General features: G+C 36.4%; 1 protein-coding gene across 1 annotated transcript in view; it reads left to right on the forward strand.

Annotated features, from left to right (window-relative positions):
• The window catches only part of TIPARP (TCDD inducible poly(ADP-ribose) polymerase), a 28175-nt gene extending 12964 nt beyond the window's left edge, over positions 1-15211 (forward strand). The window contains exons 3-6 of the mRNA XM_090271786.1: positions 6311-6479; positions 8265-8425; positions 13540-13818; positions 14462-15211. Coding sequence (XP_090127912.1) covers positions 6311-6479; positions 8265-8425; positions 13540-13818; positions 14462-14909 — 1057 coding nt within the window. The 3' untranslated portion in view covers positions 14910-15211. The remainder of the gene's footprint in view (positions 1-6310; positions 6480-8264; positions 8426-13539; positions 13819-14461) is intronic.
• The last annotated feature ends 7643 nt before the right edge of the window (positions 15212-22854 follow it).

Here is a 22854-nt window from a genome sequence, read left to right on the forward strand (position 1 = left end):
TGCGGTTTAGCATACAGATAAATGTATTCTAGGCAGCATTCCACTCACTAACTTGCTGTCTTCTCATTCACCTGTTGCTAAGATGTCCCAGGAGAGACTAAAGGAACAGCACATACAGTCAGAAGTTTGCCTTTTGATGATCCCTTTTTAAGAGTTGTTTCTTAAATTGGGGAATATTTTTACCTGCCCAAAATTCTTTTGAGGCATTTAGAACCATAAGATAAATTCATGATCCACGAATGAGGTTGTTTTACAGAGTGATCTAAACCTCAGCAATCTTGCCTTGATTAGCCCACTATGTCCTATATATGGGCAGATTTTTTTAATTTTTATTTTTTTTAAGATTTTATTTATTTTTAGAGAGAGGGAAAGAAACATAAATGTGTGGTTGCCTCTATCGTGCACCCAACTGGGGACCTGACTCACAACCCAGGCATGTGCCCTGACTGGGAATCAAACCGGCGACCCTTTGGTTAACAGGCTGGCACTCAATCCGCTGAGCCACACCAGCTAGGGCTAAATTTTTTTAAAATATGTTTATTGATTTTAGAGAGAGAGGAAAGGAGATAGAGAGGCATTAACTGGCTGCCTCCGATACGCACCGGACCGGGAATTGGAAGTCCCCTAACAATTAGTGTAAGGGATGATGCTCCAACCAACAGCCACACCAGCCAGGGCAGATATGGGCAAATTTAATAGAAAGTCAACATTTGATTCATTGTTTACCCATAACTACTGAGGGCCATATGCATAATAACGTAAACTCCCAATTTTGATTTTTAGGTATATCTGTCTCTAGCCATTCTGATACAAAGGGGAAAAAGGGAAAAACCAGTTGTACCACACCCAAATGTCATAGTGTAGAAGTTAAGTATAGAATTTTAACTTCTGGTAAATATTGAAAGATATTGCTTTGTATGTATTTATAGATAATTTTTTATTGTCTCCTCCAATAGCTCTGTGCTATTTATTTGAATCATTGTTAGCAAAACATCTTAATTAATAAAAGAATAAATGACAGTTACTATGTTTCTAAAGCAGAAAGTTAAGCATACATAGTCAGTCCTCTGAAGTTTAATAATTATACTGCTTTTACAAAATATTTTGGTATAATATATGCCGTGGCTTTGATTCTCATCACCTTGTAACATGTTTGAAGGGATATATAAGCTGCCAGATACTCCAGCATTGCTAAATGAGTTCCTGGAAACATCAAAGACAGGTATCAAAAGCCAGCTATATTTTGTGTGCCTGTGAAATTTCTTTAGCAGCAGCAAACATACCCCATCTGTCATGCCTATCTCAAGTCTGTAGCAGAAGGACCTTAACACTCTCTTCATACTGCATTTGATCTTTATCCTTCTATCATTATGATTCTCAGTTTTGGGAGACATTTTCATTTTACATCATAGTAATAAAATAAGAGGACCTATTAATTGTGTCTAGTTAGTCCAGCTAATTAGGGCAGGTCACAGGTTTGTCCTTGTAGAAACCAGTTAATTTACAGGCAGAAAGCCAAAGTGCCAAAGTCTAACCCATCTGGTTAAAACTATACAGAGTAGGATCCAGAAAACTTTATACTTAATTGACCTCTGCTAAAGTCTGATTTCTCTATTTTATTTGCATCATCTTCCCACTTAAATATGTTCCACCTCCTGCAATTGCTGTCTCATTTAATGACACTGTTACCCAGTCACCCAGACCAGAAACATAGGCTACAGCCTGGACTCCTACTTCCTTCAACCCCACATGTAATCATCCTCCATGCAGTTATGTTCTAACTCTCAAATACCCCTCAAAGCATCCCTTGTCTCCATTTTCTGTCATCGTTTGTCTGATGCACAATGCTAATACTTGTATATGGTTAAGCATAGAGTAATAAATATTAAAGCAAGTAAGTGCCTGTCTCTACCCTTTCCCATCCTCCCCTACCAAAAATAAATCAGTCCCCCATACTACTACTACTGGTGGAGTGACCTTTATAAAGGCAAGTCTGAACCTTGTTGAAAATCCACTGGTGATTGCTACTGCCCAAGGAATCAAGTACTAACCCCTTAACCCAGAATACAAAGCTCTTCATTATCTGGCCAAAGCCAATCTATCCAGTCCAGTCTTATCTCTTATCACCCCCTTCACACACACACATACACACTGACTTTCCACATGAATTGCATGTGCTGCACACTGTTGGGGTCTCTCCTGTCTTGCTTAGTTAGCTTCTAACACATATCAGTCACTTTGCATGTGGTGTCGTGTCTCCCATTGTCTGCCTGGTGGCTGGCCAAATTGGCTCTCATTTCATCCATCTTAGGATACCTACCTTAACCACATTTCCTGGCCCCTTTTTATTGTTTCTTTAATTTTCACATTGCTTTCTTTGTTTCAAACAATTTATAAACAGAGAAATTACCCCAAATGATTACACCCCTTACTGAACTCCCAAATGCAGAATCCTAAGAACTATTTATCTAACAAACAATCATATTCTTACTAATTTCTATTTCATTCAGCAACTGTTTCTTTGGAATAGTTTTGGTTTATATTCATTATAGCGGTTTATCATTGACTGCTGTAGGCCCTTTTTACTTTATTTTTAGTATCTGAAATATAAATAAAAATGATGGTGTGCGGGGCATACTTTCTGAGTTCGTGTGGGTGTTTGTATTGCTAATGTATGTTGGAAAATGTTGGTTTAATTGGTATGTCAAGATACTTGGTAAGTAGGAGGAGAGCCATTGTTATAAAGCATCTAAATTATGAGAATGAGTGTCCTTTTCAAAATTTTAGTTTTGTATCTGGATTCTTTTGGTATGTGTGGTGGTGTGTTTGTTGGTAAAGCATGTGGAAACAGAATTGTTAATATTTCAGCACTTCAGGTTCATTCTTCCCTTTATAGCGAAAATTAACAATCTGTTCACAAGGTTTTTTTTCCTTGATTCATCACGATTGGGTTATATCTTCAGTACATCAGTACTGATTGATTTAGCCACATGATTTATTTAGCAAAATCTAAATCCTACTTGCATAGTGGTTGTCTTGAATAGTCACTCCTTTCTGGCTATAGGATTCTCATCCACCAGAATATTGTACCCTGCTTTTACTAAGTTTTGTTCCTAGTCTCTTGCACTATCTGTTGCTCAGTTTTTACACATCCTTTATTTACTTCTTCAATCCTTTATCACCACCTGCTCAATACTCTTCTAAATCCCATTCTTATTTAAGGCTCTGAGACCCTGGACTTACCTCTTCAGCTGATGGCCTAACATCTTTCACTTTGCCCATTATACTCTGCTTCTCACATTTCCTCCTCTCTTCTGTACCCCTGTTTTGAAGGTTTCTTTTTCCAACTATCTGCCCTGCTTTTATCCCCACCCCCCTTCCAAGAAGCAAAACGCTTAAAGAACTCTTGTTTTTGTTGTTTTTTTACCACACAACTCTTTACTTACTCGTAATATTTCCTATTATTTAAATTGTTCCTAGCGTTTTTTCTTTTACAGAAAGTTATCTTGGATTGGTAAAGTAAAGCTTCTGACCTTTACCCATTCCTGGTTGCCAGTAACCACCTCTTCTCCCATAATGCTGTATGGCTATTCTTTGTCCACTCATTCCGGATTGTACTTGCCACTGATGAATTTAAATAGGCAGATGTATTGCTTCTTTGGTTTGACGTTTGGTTTTTCATTTCTCTCTTGAAGCCCTTGGAAGCCAGGAACTACATCTGTTTTAATTATTTGTGTATTGCCTAAGGCAGCCAAGTGTTACTATTACAACACACACATGACTTATAACTACTTTCTGATAATAGAATTCAGTGGTTTGATAAAGAAGAGCGATAGATGTTGAACATTTGACATCTGAATTTTATGCATTTATACTTATGCAGATTGAGGAAAAATACTCTTGGCTTTGGAGTTTTTAAGCATTGCTTGTTTATGGGAGAGCAGGTGGTAAAATTAATCTTATAAAAAGATAATTTAATGTTTTTCAGATTTGTTGTTTTGTCTCTGTCAAGTCTAGAAAAGCATATTGAAAATCAAATAGAGCTAAAACAGTACTTCGATACATCAATCCAAAGAACAGTTGATTATGGTAAATTAGGATTTGTCATAGAAATTCCATTATGACCAAAGGACTGAAGTGCACAGAGAATGTAGCAAAAGCTGCAGTTTTAGATGCCTTTCTGATGCAAATCATTATCTATGAAGTCTTAATAATATAGGCTTAAACAAAAATTGCTAGTGATGTCCAGAATAAAAGCTGATACTTTAATAGCAAAAAGAATTGGCTATGTCTATTATAATGCATGTTAACATAATAACTGCTGTTCTAAGAACCCCTTAAAAATTACTGAGGATTTATTAGCTCATAGTTGGGAACAGTTACTAGGAAATAAACATAAAGCAGGAAAATCAATTTAGAAACTGGAAATTATTTTAAGAGGAGAAAGAGGTATTTCTTGGCTCTGTGATAACATCAAATTCTCCTAAAGTTCATTAAAAATTGTTTTACAGCAAGTTGATGTGAAGTTTAAGTATAGGAGTTTGTTTTCAGTGGGGTTTTTTCCCTCTTTTTTTAAAGATTTCCTAGAAAAAATTTTTTCCTTTTTGATTGAATATTCCTGTTCACCATAATCATTTTAAACAAAGCAGTGTCCAAATGTGATTTTAAACTACACTCTGTTGTCTTGTTCCCATTTTACAATTAAAATTATATGTTCTTTTTAAGATCACATTCTAGTAGTTAGTACTCTTTCTGAGCAAAAAATGAGAAATTTTGGAAGACTACTGTTTTTTACAAGCTACATACAAGTTATATGCTTTGTGGCACCATCAGTAGGGTTTATAACTTGAGTTTTGGGTTTTTGTTTTGTTTTAATAGAAGCTGATTCATGAGTTATGAATATTGAGATAGTGGGTAGAAAATAGATTTTATTTCCCTGACATTTGTCAGGGTTGTTTATTGAAAGATGTTACAGATATTCATGGAGAAAAGAGAGATTATTGTCATAGGTTTGGAAGCCCTCAGCCCTCATCATGGTACTTGAGTGTATAATTTAGCATATTAAAGGGACTGAGTATTGGCCACTGTAAGCAAATTGTTTAATTTTGTGTAACCAAATTTTTTCAAACATTTGACCTCAGAATGTGTATTGCACAGAATACCTTACCTATTAACAGTCCTTGAAATGAGCTCTCTTGAGAGCAGAGTTTGGAAAGTATTGCACTAACCAGCAAAACCCATAGGTCATATTAATACCTTTTTCAAAATCTAATTTACAATAAGGAGAGAATTATTGGGAATATTTGTCCAGACATCTGGATTTCACATGAACCAGTCATCCTGAGTGCCACTATATCTGGAGTATCCTATCTGTTATAGACATCTACTTGGAACTCTGTGATATAAAGAGTGGAAAGTATATCTATGATGCTATTTATGATATATTTAACTTCTTGTTTTCTTAGGGAAATTTTGAAACATACCCAAAAATAATAGAGAAGCAATGAACAGTTTGTTAGTTACTTAAAATAATGATTCATATGTTTCAAATACTAGATGAAGTTCCATTAAAAAAGAAACACAAATGTTTTCATCGGACCACCCTTTATAAATTAATTTCTTAAATGATTTTGATTTATACAATGGGATTTTCACCTAGCAGTATTTGGATGTTTTGTAAAGTGCTGATTTAGCAGCAGCAGACCAGATAACAGAAGACAAAAACAGATCATAGCTAAACCTCATAATCAAACCATTTTTCTCTTCATGTTTTGCCAACTCTTTTATCACCCACAGGATAAAAGATAATATTGATTTGTAGTACTGGCCTCTTGGAGTCATTTTATTTTTCCTTTTTTTTTTTCCCCCTGGTTTTCATCAGACAGTATTGTATTCTGTATTGGCTTCAGTAAACTAATGCCTCTGAAAAGGAGGACAAGATTTGAAAGAAGTTTCTTTTGTTTCACTGTCTGCTTTGTTAGTGTCATCTTCAATCTGACTGCCCGATTGGTTGACATCAGGGTTTGGCTCATCCCACTGTAGTGGGGAAGGTGGAATGTTGTTGATTGTTTAGGCCAGTGATGCTGTGGGATGGAATCAATTCTGCCATAGGCCTGGAGATTTTGGTCCTGATAAGAAAAGGCATGTAGGATATGGGGAAACAATCAATAATGTCCTTTACTCCAAATAAGACCAGCTTTAAAAATTCTGCAGTATGCTCTACTAGATATTTTTACTGTCCAATGAGATGTTTAAATATTTCTATTTTGTAAATTTATTAACAAATCATTTTTTTCTTGGATTTTTTTAGAGGACAAGAATTTTGGGCAGATTTAAATGCCATGACTGTATATGAAACAACTGAATTTGACCAACTACGAAGGCTGTCCACCCCACCCTCTAGCAATGTCAATGCTATTTACCACACAGTCTGGAAATTCTTCTGTAGGGACCACTTTGGATGGAGAGAGTATCCTGAGGTATTTACAGGTTTTTTTCCCCAAAAAAGTACATTTAAATATTTCTGTCTTTCACATTTATTTTGTTGTTCCTTTCTAAACAATGATTAGACAGAACTACAAATCAAAGAGCATATGGGTATAGAGTTGAGTTTTGTTGATATAAGTAACACTTTTCTCTACTGATTTTTCTGAAAATGTTTTTTGGTTTTTTTCTTCTGTTAAACTCCTAGAATCTATAAGTAGAATACCACCATTGTCAGAGAGATAAAATGCTTCCCCAGTATCTTACATTATGGAGAGAAAGCATTTACAGTTCTAAGTACCCAGACTCAGTACTGTTTTTGGAATAATTTTAATGAGATGAGCATTGGTGTAACTTTTGGCTCTATCTGGTTCCTTGGCTCATGGTGATTAGAACATGTCTTAGACTTAGCTTTCAGAAGACTATTGGGAAATAGTCACTCTTAGGCCCCTGAAAGAAGTACTTGAAAATGTTTATTGAGCTGTGGTCAGGCACATTAGTCATTTAAAATTCTATCAAATGTATACCTGCATCCTTATTCTAAGGTGGTAAGAATAGTTTATCAATCACAAAGCAAGGTTTTAAAATGATGATGGTTTATTTACTTCTAAATGAGAATTCTAAGTCAAGTTTAAACACTCTGAAATGGACTTTAGAGATTAATTTCACATTCCAAAGATCTGAGTTCAAAATAGCATTACCAAAGGGGGAAACTAACTTATTTACTTTAGGGTTTCTTTTAAGGCAATAACAAAAAAAGAAAATGTCATAGTATGTTAATTGCTATAAAACTATATTGAATTAAAATTTTTGACTCTTTTAAGTAATCATTAGTATCTAATACTTTCCAATGAAAGGAAGTAGCTGTTTAAAATATATTCTCAGAATACTTGGACTATCCCTTTGTTTTTCCTTTGAGAGGTATTTTTAGATTTGAAATTTAATTGATTTATTTGAACACTACCATCGTTAATCCTCTCCTGAAAATTCCCTATAGAAATATAAAAAAATCACTTTTCTTCTTCCTGGGATGGTGTCTTTGGGCATTCAGAATGGTTCAGTGTTTGACATACCCTCAGAGATATTACAGGCTCTAACAAAACTAGGCTGTCCTGAACCCCTGGTATTTGTTTACCTTTATACCAAGAAGGTTGGGAAAGCACCAGAATCTGCATGTGGCATGTGCCCAGGCCATCTTCAGGGAGTTTATGCTGTGAGACCTGAAGTTCTAATGAGATTGTCTAAAACAAAAAAGCATTCAGCAGGCCTATGGTAGATCTATGCATGCTAAATGTGTCTGCAACAGATTCAAGTGTGCTTTTTTCTTTATTGAGGAGCAAAAAATCATTGTGTAAGGTGTTGAAGACACAAGCACAGAGTCATAAAGCTAAACTTTAGAAATTAAGCTTTTCTAAGTAAGAGAAAGAATTAAAAAGTTAAAAAAAATCTCTAGGACATTTTTAAAGTCAAAGTAAAATAGGGTTGTTTCCTGGGCCTCACATGTTTCTTAAGGTGGAAATCTGTGCTCTTCCAAATAGGGAGCATCTTTCTACACTGCATCTTTGCCCTTCCCGCCTCCCAACCCCCCCCCCCCCAAAAGAAATAAGGGAAAAAATTCCTACGTATAAAGGGAATTTGACTCACTGTACTTTATTGAAACTTCTGCTGTTAACAGCAAGGTTAACTATTTATGGCTTTACTAACATTAACATTTTTATATTTCATAGTGATTGTTAATGATTGCTGTTTTTTTTCTTTACTTTCTGTTCAATACTCCTTAGACTGTTATTCGGTTGATTGAAGAAGCCAACTCTCGGGGTCTGAAAGAGGTCCGATTTATGATGTGGAACAACCACTATATCCTCCACAACTCATTTTTCAGGAGAGAAATAAAAAGGAGACCCCTCTTCCGTTCCTGTTTTATACTGCTTCCATATTTACAGTAAGTGTCCGGGAAAAGTCTCATCTTTACTCTGATTTTACGTAAATGTATAACTGAATGTCAAAGAGAAAAAAATTAAAAGATTAACTTGGTTATTACCTCTAGAATGTGAAATTCTAAGTTATTCGTTGGGTTTAATTCTTCAAAATAAGAATTCAGATAAGCTACAGTTAACCCAACACTAAAAGAGTATTGTTTTAGATGTTTTTAACTGAAAAACAAAGTAGCGTTAAACATTTTTTCACAACTGAAGGTAATTTGGAATGAGGCAAAGTTTACATTTGCCTCCTTCATTGGAGATTGTATTTTCTGATGATACCTTCTGTGTTATGGGACTACAGTATTCCCTCACTTACCGTGGGTATTACGTTCTAAGCCCCCACCCCCACCCCACCCCGCGAAGTAGGAACCTTACATTTATTCTATACTCTTAAACCTACGTAACTTAAACAACATATGTATACAGTATCGCAAGATCCCACAATATAGCGAAAAATCCGCGATAAATAATTAAATATAATATTTTTTTTAAATCCTGCGATACAGTGAGGCCGCAATAAGTGAACCATGATATAGAGAGGGACTACTGTATTTCCCAGCCCAGGTAAACTGCCAGGTCTGGTAGGGAAAAGCTTTCAAGGTGGTAGTCTCCCTTCTTCTTCCTTGCATGCATTTGCTTGGGAATAATTCACCTTTTCAAAAATTTACATTTTCATTTGCTAAGTAAGGCCCATCTTCCTGTAATACTCACTGAAATTACCTGTGGCACTTTTAGGTTGAGACTGAACTCATCTTTCCGAATAACTTTCATTTTTCCAAGTGCCATTTCTTCTTTCCCTTTCTAGATAGCCCATTGGCACATCTTTGCAGATGTGAATAGGTGGGGCACATTGCCATTAGCATGGCAGTTTTTGAAAGTATCTCTAGGGCCCTGACTGGTATGGCTCAATTGGTTGGGCATCATACCACAAAGTGAAAGGTCGCAGGTTTGATTCCCAGTCAGAGTACATGCCTGGGTTGTGGTTTCGGTCCCGAGTCAGAGCATGTATAAGAGGCAACCGATAAATGTTTTTCTCTCACATGGATGTTTCTCTCCCTCTTTCTTCCTCCCTTCCCTTCTCTCTAAAAACAGATGAATAAAATCTTTAAAAAAAAATTATCTTTAGGGAAATCATTATATACTCTCATCAGATATACTATATTTAGAGCCTGATTTTTTTAAGTGATACTAGATTTACTTGGTTTTATGAACTTGGGAGGTGTTTGGAGTAGTATTGGTTAGGTTAGTCTCTTCTAATCTTTGAGGTGAAGATGCTCTTTTTATATTCTTAGTCGTCGTTTTTATTTTGAGCCCAAACTGTGTCTTTCCCAGATCATTATGACAGAACCTTAATGATTCTAATTCTGAAATTGCAAAGAGAACATTAAAAACAAAATACAAATAGAAAAATCCCTGAAATTTTCAGTATTCAAAAATACTGTGTAGTAAGGCCAGTTTTAGAAATATATTTTGGCTTGGGGTAAATGTGAGCTTTCTTTGTAGTCCAAGTATAAAATATTTTGCGTTGTAGGGTTTTTTTTATTAGAAACTAATAAAAATGCCATTTCTGTGATTTTATTAGCACAGCTGGAGACAGTGTCAGCATCCAGTAGTTAAGAACATGTCTTCCTAGTGAGATGGTGGAACTCATTAGTGAGAACGGCATCTTGGCATGCTGAGCCAATCAAGTGAGATGTATCTTCTGTGTGAGAGTAAGACTGCTCATTTCAGTGCTACATTGTTGAAGGACTTGTGTAGAATGGTGAAAATTGATTTGTTTCAATCCTAAGAGAAGTAATTATGAAATGCTAGTCCCCCCAATTAAACTTAGGCACGTAAGGCGTGGCCTTACTATTTATAACTTAAGCTTAAAGAGAACAAAATTCTTTTCTTCCATTTCCCTTCTAGTCTTATCTAGAACAGTGATAATCAGGTAGAAAATAAGAGCTTAGCAAATCAAAGAGATTGTGCAGACATTTCATTGAGAAAGGCGTGGAGTTCACCGGGGTGGAATGGGTAAACACAGCCCTTCAATGACTATCTGCCTGAGTCTGGCCTGAGGTACACTTGGACTGGCCTAATAGAGAGAAGGAGGAATGGGATTAGTTCTAAAAAGCAGATTTCAGAAATAGATTTCAGAGAGACCATGATCTTAGCCAGAAAGGAAGTTTTGTTAAGAGTTAGTAAATACAGAAGGTCAAAGAAAAATGTAGGTGTCAAAAAAGCCACAATTATTAGGAATCAGAGACGCCTAAGAATTGGGAGTGCCGGGGTAGGGAGGTGGTAACATGGAAGGGGAGGAAGGCTGACCTAATTCATTAATTTCCTGCAAATTCAGCTCTTTAAATGAGAGGCTTTCTGTTCCTTTGTTTTTTCTTCCAGTTTTTTGAGATATAGTTGGTTAATAACACTGTATGTTTAAGGTATACAGCATACTGACAACTTAACATATGTATATATTGCAAAATGATTACCACAGAAAGTTTAGTTAACATCCACCACCTCATGGTTACAAAATACTTTTCTTCCTTGTGCTTGCTCTTTTTAAATGGGGCTGATAAAAAGGAGCTTATTCTTTAATATTCTTAGACTTGAACTGAGGCTGCATAAAAGCAAACAAATCTCAGATTTAGAGGTTTGGGAGTTCATTTCAGCTGACAGGACATCTATTCCATGCAGTCACCTCTTGGTCATGATAAAGTAGCCTGATACAAATTCTTTGGTCACTCCCCTCTAAAGGATAAAATGAATTAGTTTTTGCTTCATTACTGAAGTTGAGATAGGGAACATCTTTCAAAATGAGAAGGGGAGAGGGAAGGTGAGTGATAAAAGGTGACCTTGGATTCTGAAAATCCATTCTTCAGAGGTCCTTGAGGAAAAGCTCCTTACCCTTCAACTTTGCCTCCCTAAAGAAGTTGGTGCAGCGCTATAAAGCACAGTATGTTTTTGGAATACCCATGAGCTGAATACAAGCTCAGCATTCTCGGCAAATAAAGCTGCATTTCTAACTGTGCTTGAATTATATGTTTTTCACCCTTGGCAACTAGAATGTATAAGTCCATCAGACATGTTTATGTGCATTTTCATGTTTAGTCCAATTAGGATGTTGGCTTGTTGCAAAAGTGTCTGTTGGTAGGAATGACTGAAAATCATATACATATAACTTCATATCTTAGGATAGATAAGATTTACTTATATAGGCTCATCTTCAGGTATATGTGAGGAAATAATAGACCCTATCCCTGCTGAAAAAGGAAAACATACATTTGAATCTTCCATTTTATGAAACTGGTTTTTAGACAGAAATGATATCAGAAAGAAAAGGAGTAGTCTCTTCTATAGTTACTGCCAGGTTTTCAGTACAGTTGTGACAGCCTAAAACTTTTTTGGAGCAGAATGCTTCAGGAGAATCTTAACTTCATCCCTCAACCCAGAAACCTCTGTTGGTAACTTCAACCCCTGATAATACTGTAAAACCTGGTGAGCTGGGAATTACCCTCTTTTCAGAGGAAGGAAAGAGGGGACAGCTAAAAATAAGGAGCTTATGTTCTGTATTTCCTGCCATCCTTCAGAATAGTGATGGTTTTTAAGGAGCTACAGACTTTTGAGAATCTGATTAAAACAGAACATCTCCAGAAAGATGTACCTCTCTCTCTGGTGTTTGCTAGCTATGCTAGCAATTTTTATATTTGAAAAGTAAGCATTGCCAAAAAAATCTTGCAGGGTGATTATGACAGTTAGTGATACTTTGTGTAAAATTCCTAGTCCATAGTATGTTCTTAGTATAGGGTAGCTATGATTATGAGGAGGGTGATGGTGAGATGTGCTCTTGGAGACTAGGTGCATGTTCACCCACAGCTGTAACCTCTGTGTCACAAAGCTGTTGAATATTTTACTTTCCTAATCCATTTGGCAGACTTACTGCTTCCTTGTGATCACTACATGCTGATGAGTGTTATAATATCCTGATCCCGAATCTGGGTCTCAGGATCAGGATTTCCTTTCTCTTTGCTTCTTCCCTTTTGCTCTGTTTTTAAAATGGCCAAGAAATATGATTTCAATTTAAGCATTTAATGAGTCAGGAATAAGTGACTGAGCAAAGTTGCTGTTTATCTAAGCTCATCCTTCAAAGTAACAGGCCTGAATTTAAAGGTTCAAGGATACGCATTCTGGTGTTTAGAGCTTAATTAGCACCATCACACCTAAATTTGAAAAATTTGAATAGTATTGGTGGTTTTTTGTTTTATGTGATACTGAAAAATTAAACAAATATCAAATGTCAGCTTTCAGTGCCTATGTCATGTTTTTTGTTTTTATACACACAGAGTTTAAGCCTTTTTTATTAATATTTTGTGTCTTCTCTCTGTAAGCTCCCTCTTTCCTGCCTGCCTCACTTTTTCTACCCCTCATTCTGCTCCCCAGCCCTCCATAGACTTTAGTAATGATATGTTTTCTGTTTAGTAAGGCAAAGTTTGAAGAACACATATAAATAATCATTGGTTCCTTGAAACAAAGTTTCTTTAACTATATAAGCAAAAGAAGAGTCCAGAATTCAAAATTGAAAGATATTTATAAATTTGCTCTTGCTTGACTGTTTACTTACCTTGCAGCAATATATTCTATAGTTTTTTTCCATAAGGAGGAGGGCCAGAAGGAAGCAAATAATATCTGTGTACAGGCAGTTTTTGCTCTGAGATTTTTTTTTTCTTAAATAGATAGCATTATATATATATATATATATGATTTTATTTATTTACTTTTAGAGAGAGGGGAAAGGAGGGAGAAAGAACGGGAAAGAAACATCAATGTGCAAGGGAAACATCAATCAGTCACCTCTCGCATGCCCCCCAACCAAGGACCTGGCCTGCAACTCAGGCTTGTGCCACATCTGGGAATTGAACCAGCAACCCTTACATTTGCAAGCCAGTGCTCAATTGACTGGGCCACACCAGCTGTTGTTTTTTAAACAAGCTTTTAAGCTATACAAATTATAATATAAGGCATTGCTGTAGAGCACTATAATGTGAAATGTTCTGAGCAGCTTTACACTGGTATTTCTTCTTCTCCCTTCTAGGACACTTGGTGGTGTTCCCACACAGGCTCCTTCACCTCTTGAAACAACCTCATCATCACAAATCATCTGCCCAGATGGGATCACCTCAGCAAACTTTTATCCTGAAACTTGGGTTTATATGCATCCATCTCAGGACTTTATCCAAGTGCCTGTTTCTGCAGAGGACAAAAGTTATCGAATCATTTACAATCTTTTTCACAAGACTGTGCCTGAGTTTAAATACAGAATTTTACAAATATTGAGAGTCCAAAACCAGTTTCTTTGGGAGAAATATAAAAGGTGAGTCAGTAGTAAGAAAAGTTTCAGAAAGCTTTTTTTATAACTAAGGACAAATGCAGAACCTAATAGTAAATACTTGCATAGAACTTAATATATTTGTTTTTTTATATGTTAACTCACTTATAATTCTTACAACAGACCTATAAGTGGGTGTATTGCAATCTGCATTTTACAGAAAGGAAACTGAGTCACAGAAAAGTTTAGTGATTTGCCTCAGGACATACAGCTAATAAGATAAAATGCTAGAATTTGAACCTAGGCATTTTAGCACGAGATGCCTTGCTCTTAATCACTTTATTAAGCTGTCTAGTAACAAATTAATGTTGTACAAAAGGAGTACATGTAGGTTTAAGGAATCTCAAAATTAAGAGACACTTGGGTTGGTGGAATTAGACAAGGAAGGCATTCTGAGAAGGTAAAATGTGAGAACTAGTTTTGTAGAGGGGAAAAAGGGGAACTTTTCTTGTCTGCAGTGGAAAAGATAAGTTTAAACTTTTAGTGATTTGATGGCATTTTGCTCTTGGTAGCTACTTTAACATTTCCTCCCCATTAAAACCATAAAGAGAAGTTTATGACTATATCATGCCTCCTAAATTGATCTGTCCTTCTTTCTTCTGAATTCCCTATCCACTCTTTGCATTAGGAAAAAGGAATATATGAACAGGAAAATGTGTGGCCGTGACAGAATAATAAATGAAAGACATTTATTTCATGGAACATCCCAGGATGTGGTAGATGGAATCTGCAAGCACAACTTTGACCCTCGAGTCTGTGGAAAGCATGCTACAATGTTTGGACAAGGCAGTTATTTTGCAAAGAAAGCAAGCTACTCTCATAACTTTTCTAAGAAATCTTCCAAAGGAGTCCATTTCATGTTTCTGGCCAAAGTGCTAACTGGCAGATACACGATGGGTAGTCATGGCATGAGAAGACCTCCTCCTGTCAATCCTGGCAGTGTCACCAGTGACTTGTATGACTCTTGTGTGGATAATTTCTTTGAGCCTCAGATTTTTGTCATTTTTAATGATGACCAGAGTTACCCTTATTTTGTTATCCAATATGAAGAAGTCAGTAACACTGTTTCCATTTGAAAAATCTTGGTACTGCTAAGTTAATTGACATGAACTCAATCCAGCATTTGTAGCAGGTCTTGGATGGGTGGGACAGAGTGGGAAATAGCTTTGGACATTAATAGGGCACTTTTAAGACCCAGTTTTTTGAAGTGCTAGAAAGTAAAAGATTTTTCAAAGAAAAACAAGTTTTAAAATTACCACTTATTCTTTAATTATTTACTAATTATTGTTTGTGTACTCAGTGTGAGAAAGACTACAGATGGCATACTCTTCATTCACATTTGTACATATAGGCAACAATGTTATTAAAAGCATTAAAAAAAAAGAAAAGAAAAGGCAGCCTAACTAATTAAATGTGACTTAAGCCTGGTAGAAATTTGGCCAAATGTAATGGAAGCTGTGAACAAAGTGAGGATTCGGTATATTTACAATGATTAAACTGACTGGAACTAGTACTATCATATGTACTCTCTGTCCAAAGCAGAAAGAAATATTTCCATCAGCAAGACTGAAATGTATCACCCAACCAAAGATTATCAGTGACTTTAACCTTTACAGAGTTTGCCTGAAAACTCAGAGCTCTGTTTAGAGGACGTTTAAAAAAAAATAAGAAACTATTTGAAAATTTTTTGTCATCAAAAATTTTCAGTAACTTAGTTATATGTGATTCTTGTGTTGTTAAACTTCAGCCTTGGGAAAACTCAGTCTCTTCCATTGTCATCCACTCAGTTTGAAGAAGCTGGGCTGCTAATTTGGTTAAAGCCAATCTTGAAGATTAGAAATATTACTTTATTTTAGGGTTCCAGACCTAGGCTCTGACTGAAGGTTTTGCGGAGAGGAAGTACATCTATAACAAATTGATAGGGCTTATTACTGTGCTTTGCACAAAGTAGACTCAGAAGTATTTGTTGACTTGGATATATTGTTAACGGTGGTAATCCCACCCCTATGCCTGCTTTGTCAGATGCAGCTGGGTTCCCTGGCTAGCTCTGTATTTTACACTACTTAATAGAAACACAAACTTGGAAATCGTGCTACTGGCCCAGCTGGAGCAGTGTTAGGTAAATATGCTGACACCTTGGTTCAGAGAGGTAGCAGCTAGGTATACTTTGCCTTAAGCAAAGCAAACACCTGGATTTATAAAAGTGGAAGTGGCTGTTCACAAAAGAATTCACAGAATTCCTTCAGATACCAAGCTTTCCTAGTATGTTTGTGGTTATTTCATTTACACAAAACTTTTCAGGAACTTCTGTGTTATTTAAAGCAAGATATATCTATACTGATGTCTCGGTGAATCAGTCTGTTTAAACACTTTTCAGGGCTTCCACAGTTATTTATTTTGCCCTAGTTGATCTTGTTCGCTGCCATTGGCATGAAGCGGCCAACTGTGGCTGTTACAGTTGTTGTTTCATTCGATTATAACTTGTAAACCTGTGATTCCCAATCTTTTTCAAGTTAAGACATCTTACCATAGCTTATTTGATTTTATGAAACTTGTTCCTTTTTTTTCTCCCTAAAGGAAAAAAAAGCTTTATGACATATTTATTTTTTTAATAAAACTAAGCAAAAATAAAAGTTCTGGTAATTCTTTAAAACTTTGTTTTGATTCCATTTAAGATAACTGAATTCAATGCATAGTAGATGATCTGTAAATGCTGGTTGGTTTGTAATGAAGTAAAGAGAACCTGCTCCTTAAAACATTTGTGCTCTGGGAATAAGCAGAAAGTATATTGTCTAGCAGTTGACTGTTAAGTCGTCAGAGAAGAGTGAATATTTTATTTTGCAGGTAAGTATTTGGGGTAAAGAGACATGTTCTATATCAGCAGACAGCTATAGCTCCTTTCAACGGGTGCTGAAGGAAATACAAAAAGGGAATTAGAAATCTTGTCAGCCCTCAAGCACCTTAGCTTTCAGCCAACTTAGTTATCTGATTGGTAAATGTGAGCATCTGACAGTACTTACCCTCCAGTGTAATAATTTAGAAATTCCTATATAGTATTGTATGTTGTTTTAACTAAGGAAGAACTGTGGAGTCGATCTCAATTTTGTAATGGTTCCATGGATTTAAAACATACTGAAAGGCATTCAATAAACCCTTCTCTGTACTGGCACAGGTGTAATTTACACCATTTCAGAAAGTTGGAACTTAATTAAATTGGGTTAAGATTTCTAGAGAAAGTCTGCAAACTCCCCAAACATTTCAATGTTATCCAATCCTATATACAGGAAGAGTTTTTTTTTTAATGTGTGCAAAATATATAAATATTGGATCCTTTGTAATTATAAGTTCTAAAACTGCCTTTTGCTAGAAACCTGTTTATTTTTAGTAAACTATTATTTAGATATAAAAATAATCATTAAGGTCTGAAATACTAATATTTAAAAAAAGGTTTATACTAGGTCTGCAAATGACTAAAAAAGAGAACATAGTCAACACCCAAATTACCACTACCAGTCAGTTTAAATCAAGAAGGTTTTTTCCTTCATTTAAGGAAGGTAAGATTACCACAAAATGTTTCTAGTTTTTCTTAATTGGGATCAAATAGTCAAAATGCATTCAGAAGATTATGTATGGCACTTTTCTAACATCTAATTAATCCACATCACTTGCGTAGTTGCTATTATGTGAATTTTTTTTTTTTTTTTGTAACTCTTATATTTGACAAATCACTTAACCTTTCATGTGGTTTCTCATCCTTGAAATAGAGGGGGTTTTTTGTTTTTGTTTTTTTCGTTTTTGGAAGACTACACATGATAAAACTGTTCCAAATCTGGGACCCTACAATGCAAAAATTTCTTGTAAAGTGCTATAAAACTGATAGTGTTTAATTACAAATTAAAAGCCAGACACATTTTCCTTAGAAAAAGATAGTGCTCAGTTATAAAACCAGACCCATCAAGTTTATTGATTTAGGTACTACTTGCAAGCAAGTTAAAGGAAGGAAATGAAACTTTTTTACCTTTAGCTTGTTAAACTTACTCTTAGGCTATCATTGTAGGGGAGAAAAAAAAAAGATACTATTGAAAGGTTTCATCAGCACTATTAGTTTTAATTTATTGCTCAACTCACTCCTCAGCATCTTTTGGGAGAATCACTCTTGAATAGAACTGTCAGATGATAGCTCTTTTTAAAGCTTTTTAACCTTTCATGAATTGAAGTGTTTGCATACAAGAAGTGTTTCATGAACACTGCTAAATTATCCAAGTTATGAGCAGAAGTGTCCAACCACTCTGAGAATGTCAGAATTTCACGGACTTAATTGCACGTAGGTGCCTAGTGCTGAATAAAATGCAAAATGACCGAAAACTGATTTCAGTGGCATTTTAAGCAAATTTGCCTTACCACAACCATATCAACATTTGATATGTAGGATATAGCCTACAGACAACATTTGGTGATCAAATGGATTAATGACCTCCTTATAATAACTCCCACGTGTTGCTAGAGTTTATAGCCAAGAGGCTAGAAATTACTGGGCTAGACTATATTCAGGTTTCTCTAACTATCTTAACTATATTCAATCTTAAAATAGCCTAAAATCAGACACCTAAGAGGCTCAACCCACTGTCAAGAGCCTCCTCACCTTCCTAATTCTTAGGAAGTCTTAGATGCCAAATTGTCATTTAGGCCTTATGTTTAGATACATCAGCTGCACTTCAAAGTGTTTCACAGTACATTAAGGACTGCATCTAACAGATTTGAGTAGCAAGAGTACATTAAACAGATGCTCCTCAACTACATGATACCATGGAACTGCTCAATGCTAACAAATTCTTGTGCACCCATCAGTTTATAAATTTGTTTTGAGCAGTAGTGATGGGTTTTTGGCATTAACCCACACTTGCAAAGTTCTATTTGAAGGTTTACATTTCATAGCATCTTGGTCAAGGGTTTAAGACGGTTTCTTAAGCTGAGTGCAATGAACTGTTCCACTTAAGAGTAACTACCATAAACCTAAACTAACTGAACCCAGTAACTACAAGCTTTAGTTCCAAACACTCAAATGTAGCTGAATTTCTTCTAAATGCAAATTTCTACCCATATGACTACATTTTTGAGTCTGTGATCTTATCATTAACCTGTAGGCATATACAAGTCTGAGTGGGAGTGTAGATTTTGTATCATTGTTACTTGATTTTATGATGAATTACTTTCATTATCAGCAATGGCTTACTCACAAATCTGAGCAAGTTACACAATCTTAGTATGGCTTACGACCTAACTGAGGTAAAGAATGTAAAGCAGCACAGTGCCTGGCAAATTTTTGCTAGTAGTAGTAATATTACAAGTAGTGTCGTAGGCTGAATAAAGATATCCTATTCCAAATGAAGATTTGGTATGCACCTAAAATATCCAAGTCCTAATCTTAGGAATTTGTGAATATGTTACCTTATAAAGCAAAAGAAACTTTTCAGATGTTATTCAATTAAGGGTCCTAGATGAGATTATCCTGGAGAGCCCAATGTGATCACAAAGTTCTTTATTACAAGAGAGAGGCAGAAGGTCAGAAAGCAATTGGAAGATGCTATGCTGGTGACTGACAATGGAGGATGAGGCCATGAGCTAAGGGAATGCAGGTGGCCTCTAGAAGCTAGAAAAGGTAAGGAAACATTTTACCCTAGAGCCTCCAGAAGGAACACAGCCCTGCTGTCGCCTTGATTTTAGGACTTCTGACCTCCAGAACTATAAGATGATAAATTTGTGTTGTTTTAAACCACTGTCTGTGGTGATTTGTAACAGCAACAATAGGAAGTGTAGTGAATATAATAGAAGTTATAATGAAGAATCTTTAGAAAGCTGTTTTAATATAAACTAATAATTTTAAAAAGAGCAATACAAATATGAAAAATTCAAATGCTTGTTGGAAATTGTAAAAGGTTATATGAAATTCGCAGAGTAGACTACCAATGGCTTTTCAAGAGTTGCGTGCATATGCATACATGCTAAATACACCTCATTTAAATAAAGCTTCTTCAAAAAGATACTTAAATACTGAATAAAAACAAGCACTATACTTAGGTAGCCCAGCCCTCATGAAAGCTAGAGAATGCAAATTGCTTTAGAGAATTGATTGGTGGATATAGGGAGGGAAAATTTTAGCATTTGAGGTTAAAAGTGCATTTGCATATTCAAGCCTCCTTTGAATGATCTCTTATTCTTACATAGGAAAGAATACACAACTATTTTAAAAAATATTTGTTGATTAACACAGAGAACCCTTGAAATTCCTCCTTGAAAGGGCACTGGGGGTGGAGGGAAGGTAGGTTGCAGCAACTCCTAGTCTGGGTATGCGTGAATAAAAAAAAAGGGGGGCTTTGCTTCCAGGATATAAAGTAGTTTTCTTTAACTTAGCAAGGTATAGGGTTTTCTTTAGCTCTGTTGTTAAGAAATATTAGAAAACCCTGTCTTTTGTAGAGACCTTATTAAAGCCTCAAACCTTATTAAAAATCACTCCTAACCAGCTTCTTTTTTTGTAATCAGGAACTTCTTAGCAGAAGACCTCACTTGAAGCTTTCCTTTGAGGGAAAGGAGAATCCACTTAGCTTTGCTTTTCTCTATTGTACCTTATTCCAAAGAACCTTATAGAGAGGATCACAGTAATCAGATTGTTTTGGTAAATAAAGGTGTTATAATGAATGTGATGAATTCTTTATCTCTCATAACAGAAATTGAGAACAGGTTATTTCAACACTTGATTAATTCAAAGGTGCAACATTTCCAAAGATTTTGTATGATCATCTTGGTTCTGCCATCATGATTACAAAATGACTGCTCTGGCCCCAAATTCTGCAACATCCAGAAGCAGGAAAGAATGATCTTATCTAGTGCTTTTTTTTTTTTTTTCTTTGAAGAGTTAGAAAAACTTAACACATGGGCTCACCCACTGAGACTCTCTCTCTCTGAGCTCCAGCAGCAGGGGTACCAGCTTGAAAGGACCCAATAGCATACTGGGAGAAACTGAAGTGTCTGAATCGAGGCAAGCAGAGGTCATTATCTCTTTTCTAAACCCTTCCCCCACAGCGCCACAGAGCTGGCAGGCTGGTGCCGCATCTGAGGCTCCATTAACCTGGCGAACACTTTGACCCACCTTAAGATCCCCAGAGGCTCCCAACGTACAGGCCAACCCAAGCTGCTTTTTCATATGAATGGCTGGTCTTGGCTCGTACTGCACAATTTCCTAAATTCTATCAGACAAACAACAGCTGGCTTCAGTGAGCCCTAGGCCTGGCACTAACAGCAGCCAGCCTAGATTCAAAGTTGGGCTTCGCCTGGAAACCTCCAAGCCCAGCACTAAGCAGCAGCCATCTCAGATTGCTTTATAGCTCAGGCAGGGTGGCCCGGGAAAAACACAGGTGGAGGCTGAGCTTGGCCTGCACCAACAAGTAAACCTTAGAGCCAGCATACCCAGCGGACAGCTAGAAACCACAATGAAGCACCACCACCCTGTCCCCCCTACACAGCTGATCCTCCACGGAGGGTGGACATTGGTGGTAAGTGGTCACAGGCAGTCCTTGCAGCTGACTGGCCTGTGTTAATCCCTGACATTGACCTAAGAGCAAGAAAGGCTCAACTACAAGAGGCGGATATACTCAGCCCACACAAAGGACACGCCTCAAGTATCCAGCTTGGATGACGGGAGGCTGTGCCACTGGACCCTACAGGACACCTACTACATTAGGCCACACTACCAAGACACAGAGTCAAAGCAGCTGTACCTAATACATAGCAACAAACACAGGGAGGCAGCCAAAACAATGAGACAAAGAAACATGGCCCAAAATGAAAAAATAGATCAAAACTTCAGAAAAAGTGCTGAATGAAATGGAGATAAGCAATCTATCAGAGGCAGAGTACAGAACACTGGTTATTATAAGGATATTCCAGGAACTTAGTAAGGACCTCAGCAGCGTAAAAAAGATCCAGTCAGAAATGAAGGATATAGGGAGACAACAGTAGAGTGGATGAAATCAAGAATTAGAGCAATGATTTGGAACATAAGGAAGTGAAAAACAACCAATCAGAACAAGAAGAAGAAAAAAAAATTCATAAAAACTAGGATAGTATAAGCAACCTCTGGGACATCAGGTGGCCTAACATTCTCATCATAGGGATGCTAGAGGAGAAGAGAAAGAACAAGAAATTGGAAATCTAGTTGAAAAATAATGAAAGAAAACTTCCCAAATTTGGTGACGGAAATAGATGTGCAAGTCCAGGAAGCACAGAAAGTCCCAAATAAGACGGATGCAAAGAGGCCCATTCCAAGACACGTCATAACTAAAGTGTCATAGAGAATCTTAAAAGCAGCAAGAGAAAAGCAGTTAGTTAACTAAAAGGGAACCCCCATAAGACTGCCAACTGATTTCTCAAAAGAAATTTTGAAGGCTAGAAGGGATTGGCAAGAAATATTCAAAGTCATGAAAAGCAGAGACCTATAACCAAGATTGCTCTACACAACAAAGCTATCGCTTAGAATCAAAGAGCAGATAAAGAGCTTCCCAGACAAGAAAAAAACTAAAGGAGTTCATCGTTACCAAACCATTATTATATGAAATGTTAAAGGAACTTAAGTAAAAGGAGATCTAAACTATGAACAATAAAATGGCAATAAATACGTATCTATCAACAATTGAATTTAAAAAACAAACTAAGCAAACAAGAAAAACAGGGGTACAATCATGGATATGGAGAGTGTTTTGATGGTTGTCAGATGGTTGTCGGGGGTGTAGGGGGATGGGTGAAGAGGTGAGGGGATTAAGAAGTACAAATAGTAGTTATAGAATAGCCATGGGGATGTAAAGGAAATGGAGTAGCCAAAGAACTTACACACACGACCTATGGACACAAAAAATGGTGTGGGGATTGCCTGAGGGTGGAGGGGGGCAAAGGGGAAAAAATCAGGACAACTATAATAGCATAATCATATAAATAAATAAATAAATAAATGGATTGCATTAAAGGGCA

This window comes from Furipterus horrens, unplaced genomic scaffold (genome assembly GCF_987537825.1).
Source record: "Furipterus horrens unplaced genomic scaffold, mFurHor1.1.pri manual_scaffold_1, whole genome shotgun sequence".
NCBI classification, from domain to species: Eukaryota; Metazoa; Chordata; class Mammalia; order Chiroptera; family Furipteridae; genus Furipterus; species Furipterus horrens.